The sequence below is a fragment of the Platalea leucorodia genome (assembly GCF_965183815.1).
Source record: "Platalea leucorodia genome assembly, chromosome: 7".
In the NCBI taxonomy this organism is placed as follows: Eukaryota; Metazoa; Chordata; class Aves; order Pelecaniformes; family Threskiornithidae; genus Platalea; species Platalea leucorodia.
This window is the reverse complement of record NC_138829.1, coordinates 53,242,017-53,261,200: the sequence shown is the minus strand read 5'-3', so window position 1 is coordinate 53,261,200 and position 19,184 is coordinate 53,242,017. Positions and strand designations below refer to the sequence as shown.

General features: G+C 49.5%; 1 protein-coding gene across 1 annotated transcript in view; it reads left to right on the top strand.

Moving 5' to 3' along the window:
• Nucleotides 1-15,205, top strand: part of SLC25A22 (solute carrier family 25 member 22) — a 51,005-nt gene extending 35,800 nt beyond the window's left edge. Inside the window, exons 5-10 of the mRNA XM_082316847.1 lie at nucleotides 485-575; nucleotides 9,691-9,809; nucleotides 11,459-11,627; nucleotides 12,436-12,590; nucleotides 13,466-13,541; nucleotides 14,425-15,205. Of these exons, the coding sequence (XP_082172973.1) occupies nucleotides 485-575; nucleotides 9,691-9,809; nucleotides 11,459-11,627; nucleotides 12,436-12,590; nucleotides 13,466-13,541; nucleotides 14,425-14,578 (764 nt within the window). The 3' untranslated portion in view covers nucleotides 14,579-15,205. The remainder of the gene's footprint in view (nucleotides 1-484; nucleotides 576-9,690; nucleotides 9,810-11,458; nucleotides 11,628-12,435; nucleotides 12,591-13,465; nucleotides 13,542-14,424) is intronic.
• Nucleotides 15,206-19,184: the final 3,979 nt, after the last annotated feature.

Sequence of the window (19,184 nt, the reverse complement as noted above, 5' to 3'; positions counted from 1 at the left end):
GACACTAGCAAGAAGGTGAGGCAGGGAGCTTTTGCTTCTCAGTATCACAAAATACCTGCAAAGGAGTGCATCACAAAATATTTACAAAGGAGCTGGGACTGGTTATTAATCCAACTTATACTCCTTTCTTGAATGTCTGATCTGCATCTTTCTGGATTCATAGGCATGCATCCTTCGATGAGAGAAGAGGATGCATGTATGCATAGTGGGAGGTAGTAGTGAAGCTAAAGAAATTACAGAAAACATATTGCAAATGGAGTAGAAACACATCAGCGGATGTTTTCCAAAACCCAAGGTGTTGGGAGGCAGAAATCCTATTAATTTCCAGTGGTGTTTCATGTTTCTAAACCCCTTTGGTGCATTGGGAGCTCTCCTTCTTCAGTCCTTGGTTTTGAGCAGGAGTTGGAAGACACTTCTGAAGGATCCAGTTAATGGTTCCTTTAGTCTCATTCTCCAATGGTCTTTTCCTCTTTTCCTTGCCCAGGGGCTGCAGTGAACCTGACTCTAGTGACACCAGAAAAGGCTATCAAACTGGCAGCCAATGACTTCTTCCGGCATCACCTCTCCAAAGACGGGTGAGTAGGGGGTGCAGACCTTTCACATTCAACTTAAGACACCAGCTCTTGGGACAAGTCTGGTGAGACATCAGGGCAAAGGTGGAGTGGGGTGATGTGATGACTGAAATATGAGTTGACCTTGAACAGCTCTCCTAGTGATTACATTCGGGCTAAGGATGTAATGTCTAAAATGGGAAGTGAAAAGCTCTCCACTGGATGACTGCTTTTTATTCAAGCTTCTAAAAATAGTCCCAGATCTAAGCCAAGGTTTGCAGATCCAGAATTTGTAGGCAAAATATTTGAGAGGAACCCAAAGACACTGATCATTGCTCAGAGAGCTGCGGGGAGGACCCTTGTCCTCAGCATCCTATTGGATGCTGTTATGCTCTTTCTGGCTTGAACAGATGCCAAGTCAAGTTCTGTAGACCCCAAACTTGGCATCCCTCTTGTCCTTTTGTAGCTTGAAAATAGTTTTAGACAGGTGGTGAGTCTGAATTGACAAAGGGCACTTGCAGCGTTGCCCAGCAGCTAACCTGCAAATAAATGCTGAAGGAATAAAATTATCTGCTTAGCTTGCAAGTGGGGTTGGTTCATGTGAATTAAATGTGAGTGAAAGATGAAAGAGCTGAGCAGTTGAGAGGGGCTGGACCCTGAATATTTAATGCTGTTTTCATCAGGATGTTTCCCTTGCAATTTGGAGGACACTTGTGTCTCCCTTCAGACCAAGACCTCTCTCCAGATACAGCCAGGGAAGGTCACTGTCTCCAGTCCTTAGTGACAGTATTTAGAAAACGGCCTGCTTGGGATATGATTGTGACTTCCATCAGCAGTGATGGAGTGGAGCCTCACTGAAAATGCAAAGCTCTGCCACGATCGCTTGGTTTAACCACTTCCTATAACATACCATGTCAGTCTCGGCTGCTGCAGATCAGTGGCTCAGCAACTTCACTGGAGCTTGTGGACTGACACAGGTTGACGATCTGTTTTTTTCATGTACCTAATTTTTTTGTTCTGGAGTCTTTTAAAGTAGCAGCTAACATACGTCTGTGTGACTCATCGGCTTGCAGCTGTTTGTGATTTTCTCTTTCTTCAAATAGTGTCTCTTCTGTGCTCTGCTCAGACAGTGGGAGGTAATAATGTCCTCATTGCTCCTCGCTTCTCCCAAGTGGTGGGTCTGATCTCTGTAGCAGACAACACGGCAGGCCCTGGCGTACTGCAGTAGACAGGAGCACAGCTAGCTCTTTGCCACCACCTACAAAGTGAGGGCATAGTAGGTTGTACAGGGAAGACGAAAGGGTGCTAAGCTGCCGTGCCTTGTACCACCACTGAGAGAGGGACCCATGGAAGGAATCAGACCAGCATTGCAAAATATTTGGCATTCTGTGTGAGCGGTCACTGCTGTGATGTTTCAGCCATTAAAACATGACAGGCCTGTCAGTAGATGTCCTGCACCATGAGAGGTAAAGACTTTCTTACGGGACAAATGTGTGTGTCTGCCTCTCAGTGCTGAGGCAGGCTTTGAGTATGTGTTCGGGTAAGTGGGATGCATCTGTTTCCACAAGCAGCTGAGGTCTTCACCCAGACCTCTTCCAGTTTGACTTCTGGGTTCCTGGCTGATCCGCACATGATGTGGATAATGTGCTGTGCTTGATTCAGAATAAAAGGGCTAGAGAGTTTTCCCAAGAGTAAGACACCCTGTTCTCCTAAAACATATGCACTGATGGGACTGGCACCACAGTGACCTGGAGCAGGAGCGTGATACCACTCAGGTAGTGGGGTGTCTTTGTGTCTCAACACGAAGCATTTTTAACGCCTTTAGAGAAGATAAAGGTTGGGCCACAGTTAGGTGACAAGAGCTAGGCAGCACGTGGAGTCGGGGTCACTCATCTCATTCAACCACCATGGGGGGCTTGGATGAATGAAATCTGGTCAGCTCTGCCTGTGAGGATAGCTAGGGTGAGCTGGACAGAGAGGCAGAGCCTTGATACTGCTGTGATAAACGGTTTAAGGTGTTTCTAACTAGAAATGTCACTCCAAGATGTGATGGGAAAGAAAATGCCTTGCAGGTTGGCTGTGGCTGGTATAGGCTATGAACCTGGGATCTAGCTGAAAGGTCTGTTGCGTGCTGTAACCTTGCTTAGTGCATGGGGAGCCGGGGATGATGGAAAAGGCCATGACATTACCAGGAAGGATAAGCGCCCTTAGAAACTGCAGGGCAGCTGCTTATCGTGGGATCCTTTTCCTCCATGCTAGGGAGATCCCAGGCCTGGGGATGGAGTACGTGACCTGCCGCAGGGGTTGTGCCTGGCCATGCTGCAGTCGTTGCATGCTACCTTGCCTTTGGCAGTTCACAGAATCTTTTCCCATGTGTAGCACACGTAGCAAATAGGAGTGACAGCGAGGGGCTGTTTCATTGAGCTGTGTGTCCCCCAAGGATTTGCCTTGCTCTTGCTCCCTCTTTCCAAGCTGTTTGCAGTCTGCAGGTTTCTCCCTTGAGATGCTTCTGTCCCCTCCTCCCCAGTTGTGTTTGTAAGACAGGGCAGGATCAGCAGTGCTGGAATCCAAACACCTCTCCTCCTACCCAGGGCAAAACAGGGTACGTACCTGCTAGCACATCACAAGGCTGGCCACCTATTTCACAACTGCAATTAAAGCCTACATATGAACAACAAAATAGTCCAGGGTTAGAAAGGTGAAGATTCAAGCTGCCTGGCATGTCAATGTGGTTTCATTTCTGGATATGTAATTGCAACAGTCAAGGTGTTATATAGTGTAAAGTGCAGCTGAGGGAGTTAGGCTCAGTGTAAGGCTGGGGGCTGGTTTTTTCATGGTAAGCCACTAAGATCTTGGTTTAGCTCCACCAAAGTCCTTCTTGCACAAGCCAGACTATCTGCTGTACATTCACAGTATGCCGTGCTCCTAGACCGGCATCCCAAAGGATGCTCTGGTGCTTTTCTGACTCAGAGCTGCAAAAGCCATCTAGACCTGTTTGACATTCAACGCCTTTGTTGCTAAGCTTTTAACGCTTGTCTTGCTTGAAATGCGTTGCATGAATTGGATATCCTTGTCTGATAAAATGTGCATGTTCCGTCAGTATTTGCTGATTAAAATATGCTGAGTGTGTCCTCCACGTGCAAGTAGAAGCAGCATGTGTGGACCAGAGAGAGTGTGGCAAATCCAGCATGACCCAAAATAGCGTCAAGTTGCACAACGACTTTTAGTGTGTGTTAATTTTTTTTTTTTTTTTTTTTAATGCTTTGAAAAACTTAGTATTGAAATGAACTTGCTTTTAAACTGCTAGGAAAAAAAGTGGCATAAAGCCTGTTTTCAAAAGGCCAGACTGAAAACAACAACTGTGGTGTAGGAAGCTCCTGGCTGCAAATTGCTGGAAGCGTATTTTGGGGATGTATCACTGCAGGTTTGTGCTAGACTCCCTTTTCCCTGGCTGTGCTCTTGGATGCTGCTGGAGGTAGAGTGTTGAGACAGCAGGACCTCATGTGGGACCCTGTGCCCTTGTTGGTGCACCCATCTCCCTGACTCTGGAGAGTCTGTTCCTGCAGCCCTCTCCACCCTGGGACCAGCTCGGGGGAGGAGGCACTCCTGCCCGTACAATGCTTTTCCCCTCCTTTTGGTGCAGGAGGGATGTGTGCTCACGGGTTAGGGGACTTGACTTCTGCTTCTTTACCTTTTTCTGTTTTGGTGTCGAGACTGGTATGACAGCCTACTGCTACAGCCTCTTGTTTCATGAGAAAACAAAACTGTTGGTCCTCCCAAGCTGTCCTGGTCATTTAGGAACAAGGGAGGCCTGGGTGAGTTGTGTGAGTGCTGGGAACACCCTTGCTATGCCATGGAGAAAAGGAGGAAAACAAAGATACTGAAAAACCTTAAAGAGGCACCCCATGACCCTGACTGAGACAGGCAATAAGGGTCAAGCATTGTCCTGTGATGATTCTGGCTTGAGGGCCTCTGCAGTTCCCAGGAGAAGAAGAGGTGACCCACAGAAGAGTCTTCAGACAGGTCCTTGTTCCTGTGGTGCTCTGTGCCGGCTGGACCACACAGCTGAGGAAGGCAGGACGTGAGAGAGGGGAAACTTCCAACCTTCAGGCTGCTGAAAATGAGATTTTTTTACTCTGGATTTCTGAAGCTGGATGTATTGAGAGACCCATAATCTCACAGGTGCTGTTAAAATACCAGCAGTTTCATTGTCAAGAGCAGAGGATGTGAGAAGAGGAGTCACTAGGGCTAAGTGAAGCACTTGGATATGAATCTAAGAAAGCAATTTAAATCGGTAGCACACCAGCATGCATTTAAAGTACATTGTTGATTTTTGGGTGCTCAGTGTGTGAGGCCTCTTTGATAGATGTAAGCATTACCTACAATTTTTTATGTCCTCTTTGAATTTGAGTGTTAAGCACTTCATAAAAACTAGTCCCTTTAAAGTGTCCTACAGGGTTTCATGTTTATCTCCGAAGTGGTGAGTGCCAGACAGTTGTTGTGTTTGGCATGTGTTTGCCAGGTTTTGTTGTTCAGTTTTCAGGTTCTTGGTTAAATACTCTGCCTTGGCTGCGGTAAAAAGTGTCTCATGGTTTCTTATAAAAGCAATTTCTCGCTCATAAAAACTCTCCAGTGTCCCTGGATGAGTTTCCTGCTGCTCTTCTCCAAGGTATGTTATTCCTTTACCTCTCCTGTCCTCTTTAATCTTGACCTTCATTTTGTTTGCTGTTCTGGAGCAAAGGCTGGCAATCTGCTGACTTAGCAGCTCGGATTCCTACAAAGACCAGCACGATTGCGTTAATTGTGGCTTTGCTGATGCCAGCACATTTTCTTCCTTTCTGCTTCCCCCTGCCTTGTAGCTTTGCTCAGAGAAGATAAATAACCAACTGTAATCCTGAGACAAGCAAGGCACTTTTTGTTCTCTCCCATGCAGACAGGGAGACTGGAGCTTGTTCTCAGTTGCCTTCCCAGCTGATACGTTTCCCCAGCACTCCTTCCTTCATCTGCTCCTCTTTCAGGCTCTCCTAAAATACTGGGACCGTCTCTTCTGTGGCATCTGTATAAGTAGCCATTGCATGGCCTGGTTGATCCTTGAGCTGCAAAATGCTCATAGACAGGCTGTGAAGTGAGGCTCCTGATTTAGAAAGGAGGGATGCTGCTGCTAGTCCTGCTGCCGAGCTGCTGTGTCACCTTGCACACACTGTGCTTTGGTCTTTCTCTGGGCAGGAACCCTTGTGGGCCAAGGCAGCCTCTCCTGTAGTTATCCACTGGATGTCCAGACACTTCTTTAATGCAGATAACCCTCATCCAACGCACTGGGACTTGTAGATGGGGGAATCCAGCCCTTCCTCTAGAGAAAGAGTCAGTTAAGAGCAGATAATCTCACTGTGCCTATTCAGGCATAGCTATTTGGGGAGGGGCTCTTTTATTTAGCACACAGAGGCTCAGGGAATTAGAGTGGGTTGAAGTTGTAGACATCAAGGATCAGCCAGAAAGTAAATGCACTTTCAGCTGTTAATAGAGGGAGCTAGAGATGGGCTGCTTAATCACAGAATGCACCCGTGAGAGGAGCATTGCCCTTGTCTCCATTCCAAGTGCATGTCTTGGGACAAAACATGGGTTGTGTCCGTGCTCAACGTGCCTAGACGTGTTGCCCTGCCTGTTGTTCCCTTCAGACATTTGTATTGGAATAAAACACTTGGGATCTCCCGCCAGGGCAAACCTGATGTAATGAGCGCAGGCACAGAGTCACCTTCCTCTTGACTTAGTCCAAGCACAAAACACAGAGCTTCTGCGGCCAGAGGTAGGTTTTAGCATACCTGGAGTAATGCCTGCCAGAGCAAGATTTAAGCTGGTGGCGTTACACTGAGCAGTTATTAGGGTGGACCTGTCCCACATCAGTGCTTTGTTTTGCTTCTCTGAGGCTTTTTTGAGCTGGCACTAGGAGTGGGAGGGAGCTTGTAATGGGAACTTTCTTGCGTTTACATTTCCCCAGCATCACAGCTCCAGCTTTTCTGAAGTGCGGTTGCAATAGCTTGTTGTTCCCTCTTGGAAGATCAGGGGTTGGGTTGAAGGGACTGACTGGCAATTTGTGTGCATGTCCTCATGTGGCTGCTGCAGACAGGTTGCCCTCCCTTTGAAGGACAACTCCTGTATGTTGGTCCCCTAATCCATATCAAAGACCCACTATTTAAATTGTTTGAAAGCAGCTCTGTCTGGTTTGAAATTCTTGGGGAGCTTTCTACAATCTGTCAGGTTGACAGACCAGAGGCAGAGGTTATTTTATGAGTGAAGAAGGTGATGTCCAAGCTGGGGACAGTAACCTCTTGGGAAGCAAATAGAAACATATGGCTTTGTATGGATGTTTCCTGAGGTCAAAGATTTCCTGCCTTTGGAAATCTGGTCATCCTTATTCCAGAATGGCAGGTTTGGGTCCCTCCCCAAGCACAGTCAACTCCTACACAGTCAAGATTTTTCAGAAACTTGAAAAACATCCTACTCTACTCCCCTGCGACATCAATATACCACTGCTTTCAGAGATGCTAACTTTGGACTGATGCGTTGCTCTTGAAAAGCCCTCCATAAACCTCTGGTTCCTGCTTTTTTACTTTCTTGTTGTTCAGCTCTAGTTTGAAACTCTAATTTAGATGGAGCATGAATCTTCTCCCCTTCCTGTTTGATATTGTTGATTTGTCACTAATTAATTGCATGTCAGTTAGGAAAGTGGAACAACTGATTCTGCCAGTGCAGAATTTGGGGCTATTGTGTATATGTTACATTTAAGAACCTCTTGCTGTGATAAAAGATGGTTTCTGCATTTGTAGGACCAGATCCTTGCTGGTATTGCAGCTTTTGAAGGCAGTTGAGATGTGCCAGTTTTTAAACCACTGAGGATAAGGCTTGTGGTGCCTTAAATATTTAAACCCCTTTGTCATCTAGAGATGAACTGTTTTCAAACTACTTTTATGTGCAGACTGGTGAGGTTTTGCAAGGGAAGTTTGACCCCTGTATGGTAAATTTTAAACCTCTTGACAAAAGATTTGCTTATTTTAGGCTCTTTTTTTCTTGGCCTCCTCCCAGTTCCCAGGATGTGCAAACGAAAGGATGAAAGCCCTTGTTCTACATGCTTTTGATGTACCTGTTTGACATGTTTAAAATACACCCATGCACATAAATCCTTCACTGGGTCACGCTGGCATAGCTCCATGAAGTTCAGTCAAGCCAGGCTGGCTTTTGTTGGCTGGGATAATGGTCCACAGATGAACACATAGGGCAAATCTTCCTGATCTTTTGAACTGGGTATCAAAGCGGTCATGCTGGATGAAAGCCAGGGGACATGTACTCCAGGGATGCTCCAGGGCTCTTGCTAAAGTGGGAGATGCTCTGCTGTGCTGTAGAAGGGGGACTGCCAGCCAGCTCCTTTGGGTAGTTTGCTTCCTCCCACAGCTGGGCTAGAGGTTGTACAGCCTTGCTGCTGACTGTGTTGAGCCGTGCAGAGACCGGCAGTGTGCTTCAGGCCGCCTGAGTGGCACAAGCTGGCTACCTCCAGGTGTCAGTGCCAGGGGGGACCTCTGGATTTGCACACCTGATACCTACAGATCTCCAGGAAAGCTTGCTGCGCACACTTCAGCGCCCGTATGGGTAATTCCGCAGGAGGGGCTGTGTTTTGCAGCTTCTCATCTATGGGGGAATTTGGAAAGGGGAGTGAGATGTTCCTCCCTTCAGCCTCACCGGAGAACTCTATATTTAGTTGCTCGTAATCTCTGATATGGCTCTGTGCCTCTAATCCCCTGCTCCGATATCCTCCCTGGAGAAGATGAGAGGTGAAGAAATTGTCACAGCTGACGTGGTGGGCCAGCAGGATTACGGCGCATCTACGCTCCCTTTCCTATAGGGTTGGCATTGAAACTTCTTTGCTGGCCCACAGTGCCACAGCTGTGCTCTGTGTGTGTGTGCGCATATGAACCCCCCGGTAAGGGAGTGTGGCTTGGTTTTGCAAGGGAATAGGGCATATCATTGTGGGACTGCTTTTGCCATAGTGTGGGGACTCACCTTGATTAGGTTAAGATGAGGTATTGCTGCAGGAGCAGGGCTGTGGGGAGTAAAAGTAGTACTTGCATTTAAAATGAAGAGGCTGTTTCCCTCTGGCTGTGTGATTTATACATGCTTCCCCCCCCACCCCCTTTTAGAAAAGAGGCACTTTTTTTTTATTATCAGTGTTTCTGGTGCCAAGGGATGAGATTTTTTTTACAGGGCAAAAACTCATCAGTTTCTGAAAATTGAGGCTTTCTGAGCATTTGCATCCCAAGTTCCTCTTTTTAGTCTTAGCTGGACTGTTCCATAGCTTTGGGACAGAGGGAGCTATGAAATGCTGCATTTTGTTAGGCAAGAATATGTTGCTCATAATCCCTGCTCCCCAGTGCAGAGGAGGCACAAAGCTGCAGTGCTGGGTGTCCATCCCCTCCCTTGTCCCTCAGGCAGGACCAGTTTAGTGCAAAGGCTACTTTTTCAGGTTTGGAAAGGCTGGTGAGGTGAAGAAGCTCCTAACCACAGGGGAACTGCCTCCCTGACTCTCATGTTCCCTGTTTGTTTATTTTGCTTTTGTCATAGAACTCCAAAGCAGCAACTCAAATGTTTGCCCCCCTTGCTCCTTGCCCTGTGGTCTCTGTTTGTTTGTGGGGATGTTGACTGTGTCTAAAGGACTAGGCTGGCAGAAGGAAAGCTACTTATCCCCCTTAATGCTCAGGTCCTCTGCTGCCCTCTGAAGCAATGCCCTTTCTGGAGGCTGTGCCCTGACCCGGGGCAATGCCGGGCTGGAAGAGAGCTGCAGCAGTCTGTCTGGGGATGGAGGGGGTTGTGTGCTCCCATCTGGGCCTGTTCTCGCTGTGCTTGTGGCTTTTTCTGAGTGTTGTTTCTGGGGCCAAAATGGGTCTTTTCCTCCAGATCAGGTGATGCCGGCAGAGATGCTAAGTCTGGGCTATGCTGAACTGTCAAGCCTAGCAGGTTCCCCTGTCCCCCGGGCTACGTCTCCTGTAACCCCCAGCGTCAGAGCTGTGCCCCGAGCACCTGCACCCAGCTGCCATGGTGTTACTGAAGGCCACCTCCTCTGACTGACTCTTTCTCTCTTTTCTTTGGGCAGGAAAAAGCTGACGCTGCTGAGGGAGATGCTGGCGGGCTGTGGCGCGGGTACCTGTCAGGTGATTGTCACCACTCCCATGGAGATGCTCAAAATCCAGCTGCAGGATGCGGGGCGAATTGGTATGTGGTCTTATCTTCCCTGTGCACTGAGCAGGCGGGGGGAAAGGGCTGGGACTGGGCTGTCAAGGTAGAGGGGGAGGGAATAAGCAGAGAAAACCCTTTGCCTTCCTCCTGGTCTCCCAAGAAGTTTCTCTTCCTCTTCCCAGCTCATTTCCCCCCACCTTTTGCTCACCTGGTTTTACAGAGGCCCTTGCAGTTACAAAAGGTGATGATTTTTTTTGCTCAAAACTTGGCTTGGCAAGTGAAATAGCAAATGCTGGTGGTGGATGGGGAGAGACAGGAGAGATGAGTGGGCGTTCAGCTTGTGAGTGATTAAAACTTGTTAGTTACCATGTGCCCAAGAAGGGATTAGCATCCTCCAGTGCTTTTCCTGTGGTGCTTCCTCCATCTCCCTGTTTTCTGGTGTCTATTCTCTCTCTTCTGCCCCCCTGTAGCACCTCCCTAACAGCTTCCCAAGAGGAGTGTCCTTTCCAAATGATTTGTCTCCTCTCTTCTCTTTTTTTTTCCCCTCCTGACAAAAGCAGCAGTTGTTTCAGCTGAAACAGTAAATAAAATTCTCCTGGCGTGCTGGATTTGGAAGAGGTTTGGGGTCAGGCTCTCGGGGCTGTGGGCAGGAGCTGGCAGGCAGAGGCAGGAGGGAGTGCGAGCCTTTTGGTTGAAACACTGTGGGGTGTTTCTGGTGAGAACAGAGACCAGAGTCTGGCACAGAGGATCTGGGCGAAAGAGCTGTTTACTATCGCCTTAATCTCTTCCGGAGATCAGGCTGGGGTATGGGCTCCTTCCCCAGGAACCCTGCATGATAACGTTAGATACCACGTTTGTGGCCCTTCCTGGAAAATGGGCCAGTTTGTCCTTTAATCTCTCCTTTGATGTGGCATTCCTGAATAATCGCAGATTTACTTTGTCTTTCCTCTCTTCGCTGTTTTTAATGCAGACCTTATCCTCTTTGTGCGTATTATTTTAAAACGTTTGAAAGAATTAAGCCATGGTTTGAGGGTTCAGAAGAGGTTTTTGCTGCTGTGAACAGCCTGTTCTCTGTGTAGCAAGAGACCTGTGGCGTGCTGGTGGCATCCAGAGAATTGCCTATGGGTTGATGTGCTCTCCATCTTCTGGCCAAAGAGCAGAAATGCATCAGTTTGAAAAGGCTGCTTCTATAAATGTGGCATACTTAGTGCAGCTGAGGAACTCCCCAGGTTAATGATTACTTTCAAGGGAAGGAAGCAAAGAACAGAAGTGTTGAACCTCCCTCGTTCGTTAATATCTTCCGTTTATCCTACCGGGAGCTTGGGGACGTAGCTGGAAGCAGGTACCATCACCTGCCTGCTCACGGCAGCTCCTTTTCTCCGCAGCACGGAGGTTGTGCGTGACGGGCTGCTCCTGCTTAGGTAAAACTGATTGGTAGGAGAGTGCAGCGGACAGCGTTGCAGTGTGGCAGCAGCCAGCTCTGAGACTGGGGCAAGCTGGGCTGCCTCAGGCTGGGGGAGGTGGGCAGACAGGGAGCAAAAGCTTGCAGGGCACCTGGGTGGCCTTAGTCTGCATGTTTTGGTGCACCTGGAGATCTGCCTCTTCCTCCTTGTCCCACAGCACTGGGTGGCAAGAGACTGCTGTTGAGCATCTTGCAAACCAGTGCACTCTGTGCTCCTCTCCAGCGGCGCAGAAGAAGCTGATGGCAGCGCAGGCCCAGCTCTCCTCTTCTGTGGCGGGGGCAGCGGAGCCAGCGGTGGAAACACGCACCACAGCAATGCAGATAACAAGGGAGCTGCTGCGGAGCAAAGGCATCGCAGGACTCTACAAGGGCCTGGGAGCCACGCTGCTAAGGTAGGATGGTGTGGGCTCAAGCTCAGGGCACCAGTATCCCCAGTCTTGAACGTAAAGCACCAGCAATCCAGAGGATGAGCCTGCAAATGGGCTGTTGGCTCCAGGGGGTGTGGGTTTGATTTGGTTTGGTTTCCATGCACAGGTTTTGTGCATTAAAGAGGTGAAGGTCAGGGAAGTCTGCCTTTTATTCCTGGAAGATTTAATTCTGCTGCTTTCTGTGGAAAGTTTTTTGTCTCCCACGTGGCCTATATTTTAACACTGTAGAGAAGTCCTTGTGAGTTAGCAAAGCAAAACTGTCAGCCTTAGTCTCCAGAGTGTGAAATGGCTTCTGGCCCATGGAGCTTTTGGATGCAAGGACCGGTGCCCTTTCTGACTCTCTTTACCTGGGCTTTCACAGAGTGACTCTCCTCTAGCTTTAACAAAGGCAGAGCTAAAGCAACGCCCAGTGGGATGGGGGGCAGGATACAAACCTCTTGTAATTAACAAAAGTGGACAAAATGATTGACCTCTGAATGTGCTGGGGTCTTCAGTTTGAGTGTTGAAAAATCAGGGGGAGGCCAATGACTCTGCAGGGCTGCATGCCTCCCATGGGCCTGTTGTCCTTTGTGCAGTCAGTTTTGCCCCTGCTGAGTTTCCACTCCTGTCTGCGTTGCAATTGCATAGCTGGGACGTCTGCGTTGCACTCGTGGCTGTGCTGCCAACGCGTGATGCTTGCAGCCCTTTCTTTGATGCTCAGTTTGTTGGTCTCCTGCTCTGACTTTGCTCATCCTTGTTCTTCTTTCTTCTCCTTCCTCCCTCCCCACCGCAGGGATGTCCCGTTCTCCATCGTTTACTTCCCGCTGTTTGCAAACCTGAACAAGCTAGGCCAGAAGGACCCTGATGTCAAGGCTCCGTTCTATGTGTCCTTCCTCTCCGGATGTGTGGCTGGCAGCACAGCTGCGGTGGCTGTCAACCCTTGCGATGGTGAGTCCCAAGTAGCCTGTGCTGGTGGCCTGGCGCCAAGTGGCAGAGGCCCACGAGTGGGCTAGGTGAGGAGGAGGGTGACCGTGCCAGCCTCTTCACAGCATGAGCACACAGGGAGGTACAGGAGGGGAGCTCTGCCGTCTGAGCTGCCTCCAGCTCAGATGATGTTTCCTTCAGCTGAGCTATACCTTTGGCCACAGCTTACACAGAGGTTTGCAGTACTTGCTAGGTAAGTCAGGAAGAGGGTGTCATTCATTACAGTCATTCTTTGCAGGAATGGCTGTGAACATGCCCCTGAAAAGGCACATTTCCATGTGGAGTGGTAGTATGCAGACCATTTACGTGCATACGGTCATAGATAACCAGAGGGAACCTCAGATTTGTGGCCTTTTCTCCTGCTCCACAGCATCTGCGTTAAATATCACCTTGGTTTCTCTGCTGTGAAAAACACCAGAAAATAACTCCTCTCTCTTCAACATTGCACATGCTCCAAGGTGGGAAGAAATGTAAGAGCAGCATCGTATATTTTAGATACTTTTTCCAGAAGGAGCTGAGTATTTGAAAATCGGTCCCCACTTTGCAGAAAGATATCTGAATTTGGAAGCGTTTAAAGCTTGTCAGCCTTGTAAACCTTGGTCACGGTGAGGGGAGTGGGTTGGTTTTTGGGTGGCTGTGTTTTTCTTTTATCCATTTGTAAAGGAATGGGGTTTTTTTTCCCCTGTTTTGCTGATAAATATATGAAAATGGTCTGTGTTCTTGGTGATATCGTTTTGACTGTGTTTCAAAGCCATCACTCTCAGGGTGGCTCTTGCCTGCTGAAGAGCATGCTACGTTCTCAGTTCTCACCACTGTCTCTCTTCTCTCTTTCTCCCCAGTGATCAAAACGCGGCTGCAGTCCTTGCAGAGGGGAGTGAATGAGGACACCTACTCAGGAATCCTGGACTGTACCAAGTAAGACTCCTTGTGAAGCAGGCCACCACATCAGATGTACAGCATCGGCTGCTGCCTGCTGCCAGGCAGTCAGTACAGCTTCTAGACCCAACCAGCAGCTTCTCTGTTTCAGGTTCCCTCTGAACCTCTGCTTTTATCTATCTATCTGTATGGATAGATATATAGATATATGACCAGATACATACTGTTCATATATATAGGTATATAAAAGAGATCCTATTTTGAGCAAGGTAAATATAGCATTTATATTTAAATGCTTCTGTCAAAACCCCAACAGTGATAACACTGAGATTTTATTTCTGCAAAGGGAGGCAATGCTGTGGTTGTCCCTCTCAAGCCCCTGTTGTCTGAAAATCCTACAGCATTAAGTTTCGTATCCCCCCTGGCAGCCCTCAGAACAGTGGCTGTAGGAGCGCTGTCTGGCTGGGCTCTGGCCCAGCTGCACTCTCCTCTGACCCTTCGCTAAACTGTGGTCTGGCTGCTTCAAAACATGAAGGGAGTTTCAAAACACAAGCGCTCTGCTTCTGTATTGCTGTTGTAGCCAGAGTCTTGCGAGAGACATCTGGCTGTCCCCCATACTAAGGGTGGAGCTGACCCCAACTTTTGAACAGGGGGACCTCTGGGGTGCAAGCATGGGGTTGTCTTAGCTGTACATCCAGACCCAGGCAGACGCTCCTGCTCCTGGCCAGATGTAGGGATGGGGCGTGCTCCTGCATGGCCATTTGCAGAGCACATGGAGGATGGTGGATGATCTGCTGTGGAGGCAGTGCCAGGCAACAGCAGTCTCTGGAGGGAGGCAGAAAGCCAGGGCATGGCCAGAGGGTCTCCTGGCATGGTGGAGGGGTGGGATGGACACTTATCTGTCTGTGCTGTCTCTCCACAGGAAGATCTGGCAGAAGGAAGGGCCCATGGCCTTCCTGAAAGGGGCGTACTGCCGAGCCCTGGTCATTGCTCCTCTCTTTGGCATCGCACAAGTTGTCTACTTCATTGGCATTGCGGAGTTTCTGCTGGACATGCTCCCCAAGCACCGGGCCTAGGCCCGGTGCACCTGCGTGTGCCCTCCCGCCCTCTGCTGCACTGAATTCATCCCCGTGTTTGTCATCCATGTCGATTGGTGTCAGAGCAACAGCACAAAGGGTTCGCGCGGGGACGCTGAGGGAACGTGGTCTCCAGACGAGCAAACGCAGGGAGGGAGAGAGTCCCTTTTTTGTCTCGGTCTGGAACCTGTCCCCTCCCGCTCCTTCCACGGACAATACCTAATTATGCATATTTTTTTTTCTTTCCTTTTTTTTTTGTTTTTAAATTGTCATTCTTAAGGACACTGGTAAGCACAGACTGGGCTTGCAGACCCAGAAGTCTCCTCCCAGCCTTGGGGAGGAAGAGGGGTGGGAAAGAAATAACCTGAACCCTCTTTCACCCCAGTCCCTCTCTTTCTTCCTGGAGTTGCCACCTATCTGAGGAGGAGCTGGAGGGCCAGCTGTGTCTCCTTAGCCCCCTCCTCGGCTCTGCTGGTCCCGGGTCCAGAGCGGGCACGACACAAAGGGGGCTCATCTCATCACCGCCGGAGGTATGGCGGGGGGGATGCTGGATCTGGCAAGTTCCTTGGCCTAGAAGCCTTCACCCCTCCCTTCTCCCTTTCTCAAAAATGAGTTGTACTTAGATGAACTTCTTGGAGATCAGAGGAAGGGAAAGGGGGTCGTTGCTATTGATTTTGTAATTATTTTTGTTTTAAAGCAAAGGGATGTCCCTCCTAACTAGGTGTCACAGGCACAGCCGGGTGAGGTGCAGAGATGAGATGTCTGCTCTGTAGGGAACACGTCTGTGGGATCACACAAATGTCTGAAGGTGCTTCACTGCTTGGCTACAGGCAGGGGAGGGAGAGGAACTTGGGATCAAGTTATTTTTGTTCGGGGTTTTTTGGGGGGGTGGTTTTGTTTTGGTTTTTGGTTTTTGGTTTTTTTTTTAATGCAGGGGTTGTAGGGAGGGAAAACCAAACAACAAGAAACCACTTACATTCCTTCCGCCTGCCCGCCCCTGGGGTGATAAAGTGGTGGCTGCAGGTGTAGATTAGCTGATATTTTTTTTTTTTTTCCCAGCCTGGCCCCAGGTGCATGAAAGGAGGTGCCTGCTCCGCTTCTGTGGTGCCCAACCTCAGGGAGCCGCACTTAGAAACCCCGTGCCTGTGTGCTCACCTTGCAAGGTGAAAACACAAGGTCTGGTTGTGCTTTGATGTTTGACTTGGGCGTGTTTGGAGTCAGATGTTGTGGAAGAGGTGGAGGGCTCCTGTGCCCCGAGCGAGGAGCTGTTTGCATGTATGTGATTATGGGGTCAAGTCCTCTGGATCACGAAAACTCATCATCCCGCTCGCTTCTGGGGTGGTGATGGTTGTTAGGTGGCAGGGGGCAAATCCACACCTACAACTCACTCTGTCAAAGGGACGCTGCCCCAGCTGACATCACTTGTCAGAGGACTTCCTTGTTCAGTACTCTCTTGGGCTGTGTAATTAATTCTAGTTTAAATGATCTTAAGTGTGAGATCCACCAACCCAGTGTGATCTTCTCCGTTATTTATTCCATTTGGTGCAATCCACCTGACTTTGGTGTTTAAATTAAACTGGTTGAATTAACTTTTCATTCCTCCTTCTCTTTGCTTTGTTCTCCAGGCGCTTGCTTGGTGTTTGTGTTTCAAGTGTATATTTAAATTAATTAAAAAAAAAATCCCTTTTTTAATGTTTAAAAGAAAACCACCTCTGTTTCAACGTTCTTGGGTTAGGGTTTTGCAAAACTTGTATGTATGTTGAGGGCCTTCTTCCTTGATGCGTCCTTTTTCTCTTTGAAGAAGTTGTTCTGTGGCTGATTTGTTACTTGTCACTTTGCATATGTGAATAATTTTCTTTATTTTTCTTTTTTTCCTAATGACTTCTCTGTGTATCTGGGAAGGAATCTGTGCAAAGATGATGATAGATGTCTGTGCTGTGTGTAGTGCTGTGATGCTGCTCTTGTTCTGGATTTCCCTTGGGTGGATTAAAAGAGAAAGATTTTTTTTTTTTTTTTTTTTTTTTTTCTTAAGGCCCCCGTTCCTTGCTGCTTTGTGATTTACAAATTCCTTTTGCCTCCTACCTGCTCCCTCTGGCATAGGGTCCTCCACCGACCCCAGGCCCTTTTCAGTCGTACCTTGTCCCATGTCACCCCTGTCCCTTGCTCCTGCCCTGACCATGGCTCTTGAGGCTCCAGTTTGTTTGGGTGTTGTGGTGTTTACTGGCCTTAAATATGTTTTGGTGGAGGTGCCCCATATCCCTCTCATGGGTTCAGGCAGGTGCCTCGGTTTTTGCTCGTGAAATTTCCTGAAACTCAATGAGGAAATTTACTGAAGCCCTGGGGGAAAATTCCTACAAAGCAAAAGGGAAATTTCCTGGAAACCAGTAGGGGAATTCCTGGAAAGCAAAGGGAAACCATCCTAGAAAGCTACAGTAAAATACCCTGGAAAACAAAGGGGAAATTTACTGCAAGACAATGAAGGAATTTCCTAGAGAGCACTAGCACCTCAAAAGCAAAGGGGGAAATATTCTGGAAACTTGTGGAAAGCAATGGGGGAACTTCCTAGAAGGCCATAAGGGGGATAGCCTAGAATTCAAAGGAGGAAAATTCCTAGAAAGCAAGGAGGAAATTTCCTCAAATACCAGGGAAATTCCTGAAAAGCAGAAGTGACGTTTCTTAAGAAGAAAGTAGCAGTGATATTTCCTAGAGGGGAAATTTCCCAGAAAGCGAAGGAGGAATTGCTGGAAATCAAAAGGGAAAGTTCCTGGACAGGAAGAATGAAATTTCTTGAGAAATAATTTCTTGTTTCGCAGGCAGCAGTAGTCATGGGGAAATAAATTTCCTAGAAAGCAATAGAAGTCCTGTAAAGCAGAGAGAAAATTCCTAGAAAGCAATGGAGGACTCTAGAAAGCAACAAGGAAATTTCCCAGGAAGCAAGGGAGGAATTTCCTGGAAAGAAGGGGAGGGAAATATCCTGCAAAGCGACAGGGAAGTTACCTGGAAAGCGATGGCGGAAATTCCTACAAAGTGATAGGGGGATTTCTTAGGAAGGAAGGGAGGCATTTCCTGGAAAACAAAGGGGTATGTCCTTGAAAACCATGTAGGAGTTCCCATTAAGCAGTAGGGAGAAGTTCCTGGAAAGAAGGGGAAATTTCCTTGAAAGCAAGAAGCACAGGGGGAAAGAGGCCAAAATCCTGTGCTTCAGTCCTGATGACCACCACTTAGGTAATAAATTTGTAAAACTCCTGCAACTCTCAGGGTTTTTTGGTTTGTTTTACCGCTCCCTGCAGAGCTCAAATGGGATCAAGGAAAATCAACAAGGGTGAGCGCTTGGGCCGCAAGTGACCTGCCTGAAATCATGGTTATTTGCTAGTTTTCCTCTAATTTAATGCAAAAATCTACATAACCTGCACTGCAGTGGTCCGAGGCACAGGGTCACCGTTTTCTATCATGGGTGGCCATGCCCAGGAGCTGCGTTACTGGAAACCAGCTGCAGCCCCGTCCGGGCGCCGCTTCCCCTTTCCGGGGTTGGGGGGCTGCGCTGCCGCTGTGCACCAGCCACCGGGACCCCGCTCCCACCTCCACCCGCTCCGCGCCTGGCTTTCGGGGCCTGGCATGGCGGGCGGGGACCCCCACGGGGTTCATCCCTTGGCAAGGCTGGTGCTGGCCTCGAAACACACATGTGGGGCTGGTGCATGGCCCTGGGGTTGGTTTTCCTCCTTTTTTCCCTTCTTTTTTTACATGAAACTGTGGTGCTGCCATGCCAGACAGCAGGGCCCGAGATGCTCGTGATGCCCGTTTAGCATCCCGAGCGATGCCGAGATCCCGCTGAGGCAGCGGTGGGGCACAGAAGCCGTGTGCCAGCGGCTCCGGGCCCCCCTGCCGCCGTGGCCGAGGGCGGCTGGGTGCCCCGATGCCCGCCTCCACGGGTGTTCAACCTGAGGCGCCGGGAGCAGGTGCGGTGCCGGGAGCAGGGCCAGGCCCACGGGAGCGCCCCGGCTTTACTGGAAAAGGAAGAGCCGGGAAAACTGGCTCCTGGATGCGGGGAGCGCAGCCAGCGCCCACTGCCCTCCTGGGTTTTGCTTTCATTTTTTAATTTTTGTACAGCATGCCCTTAGAGGCTGGAAACCAAGGCAGCCTGAAGGAAGGAGGATTAAAATAAATATAACAAATATAATAATAAATAAATAGGCCACGGGAGTTTCCAGGCCTGAGGCCGAGCCCTGCGTGCCTGGGCTGCGCTGCCCGTGCACCCTGGAAAGCCCCGGCGGCGGGGGGTGCAGCTGCTTTCGGGCGGAGCCCCGCCGTTTCGGGGTGCCCCTGCCGCCCGCCCGCCCCTTGCTCTTTGCAGGCCCGCGTTGTTTGATGTCGGGTGCAGCCGCCCCGCACCGGCACTTTCGGGCCGCAGCAGCCCCCGGGGAGCGACCCCAGCGCGGGGCACGGGTGCCCCAGCCCCCGGCTCGGGGCCTGCTCCCGCCCCTCGCCCGCCGAGGGCCGCGTCCCGCGCCGGTGCAGGCACGGCTTAAATCTGGGTTACTTTCGTCAGTCCCTGTTGATCGGGGGGTGGCGCGGGGCCGCGCAGCAGCCCGCGCCCGCTGCCCGCCCC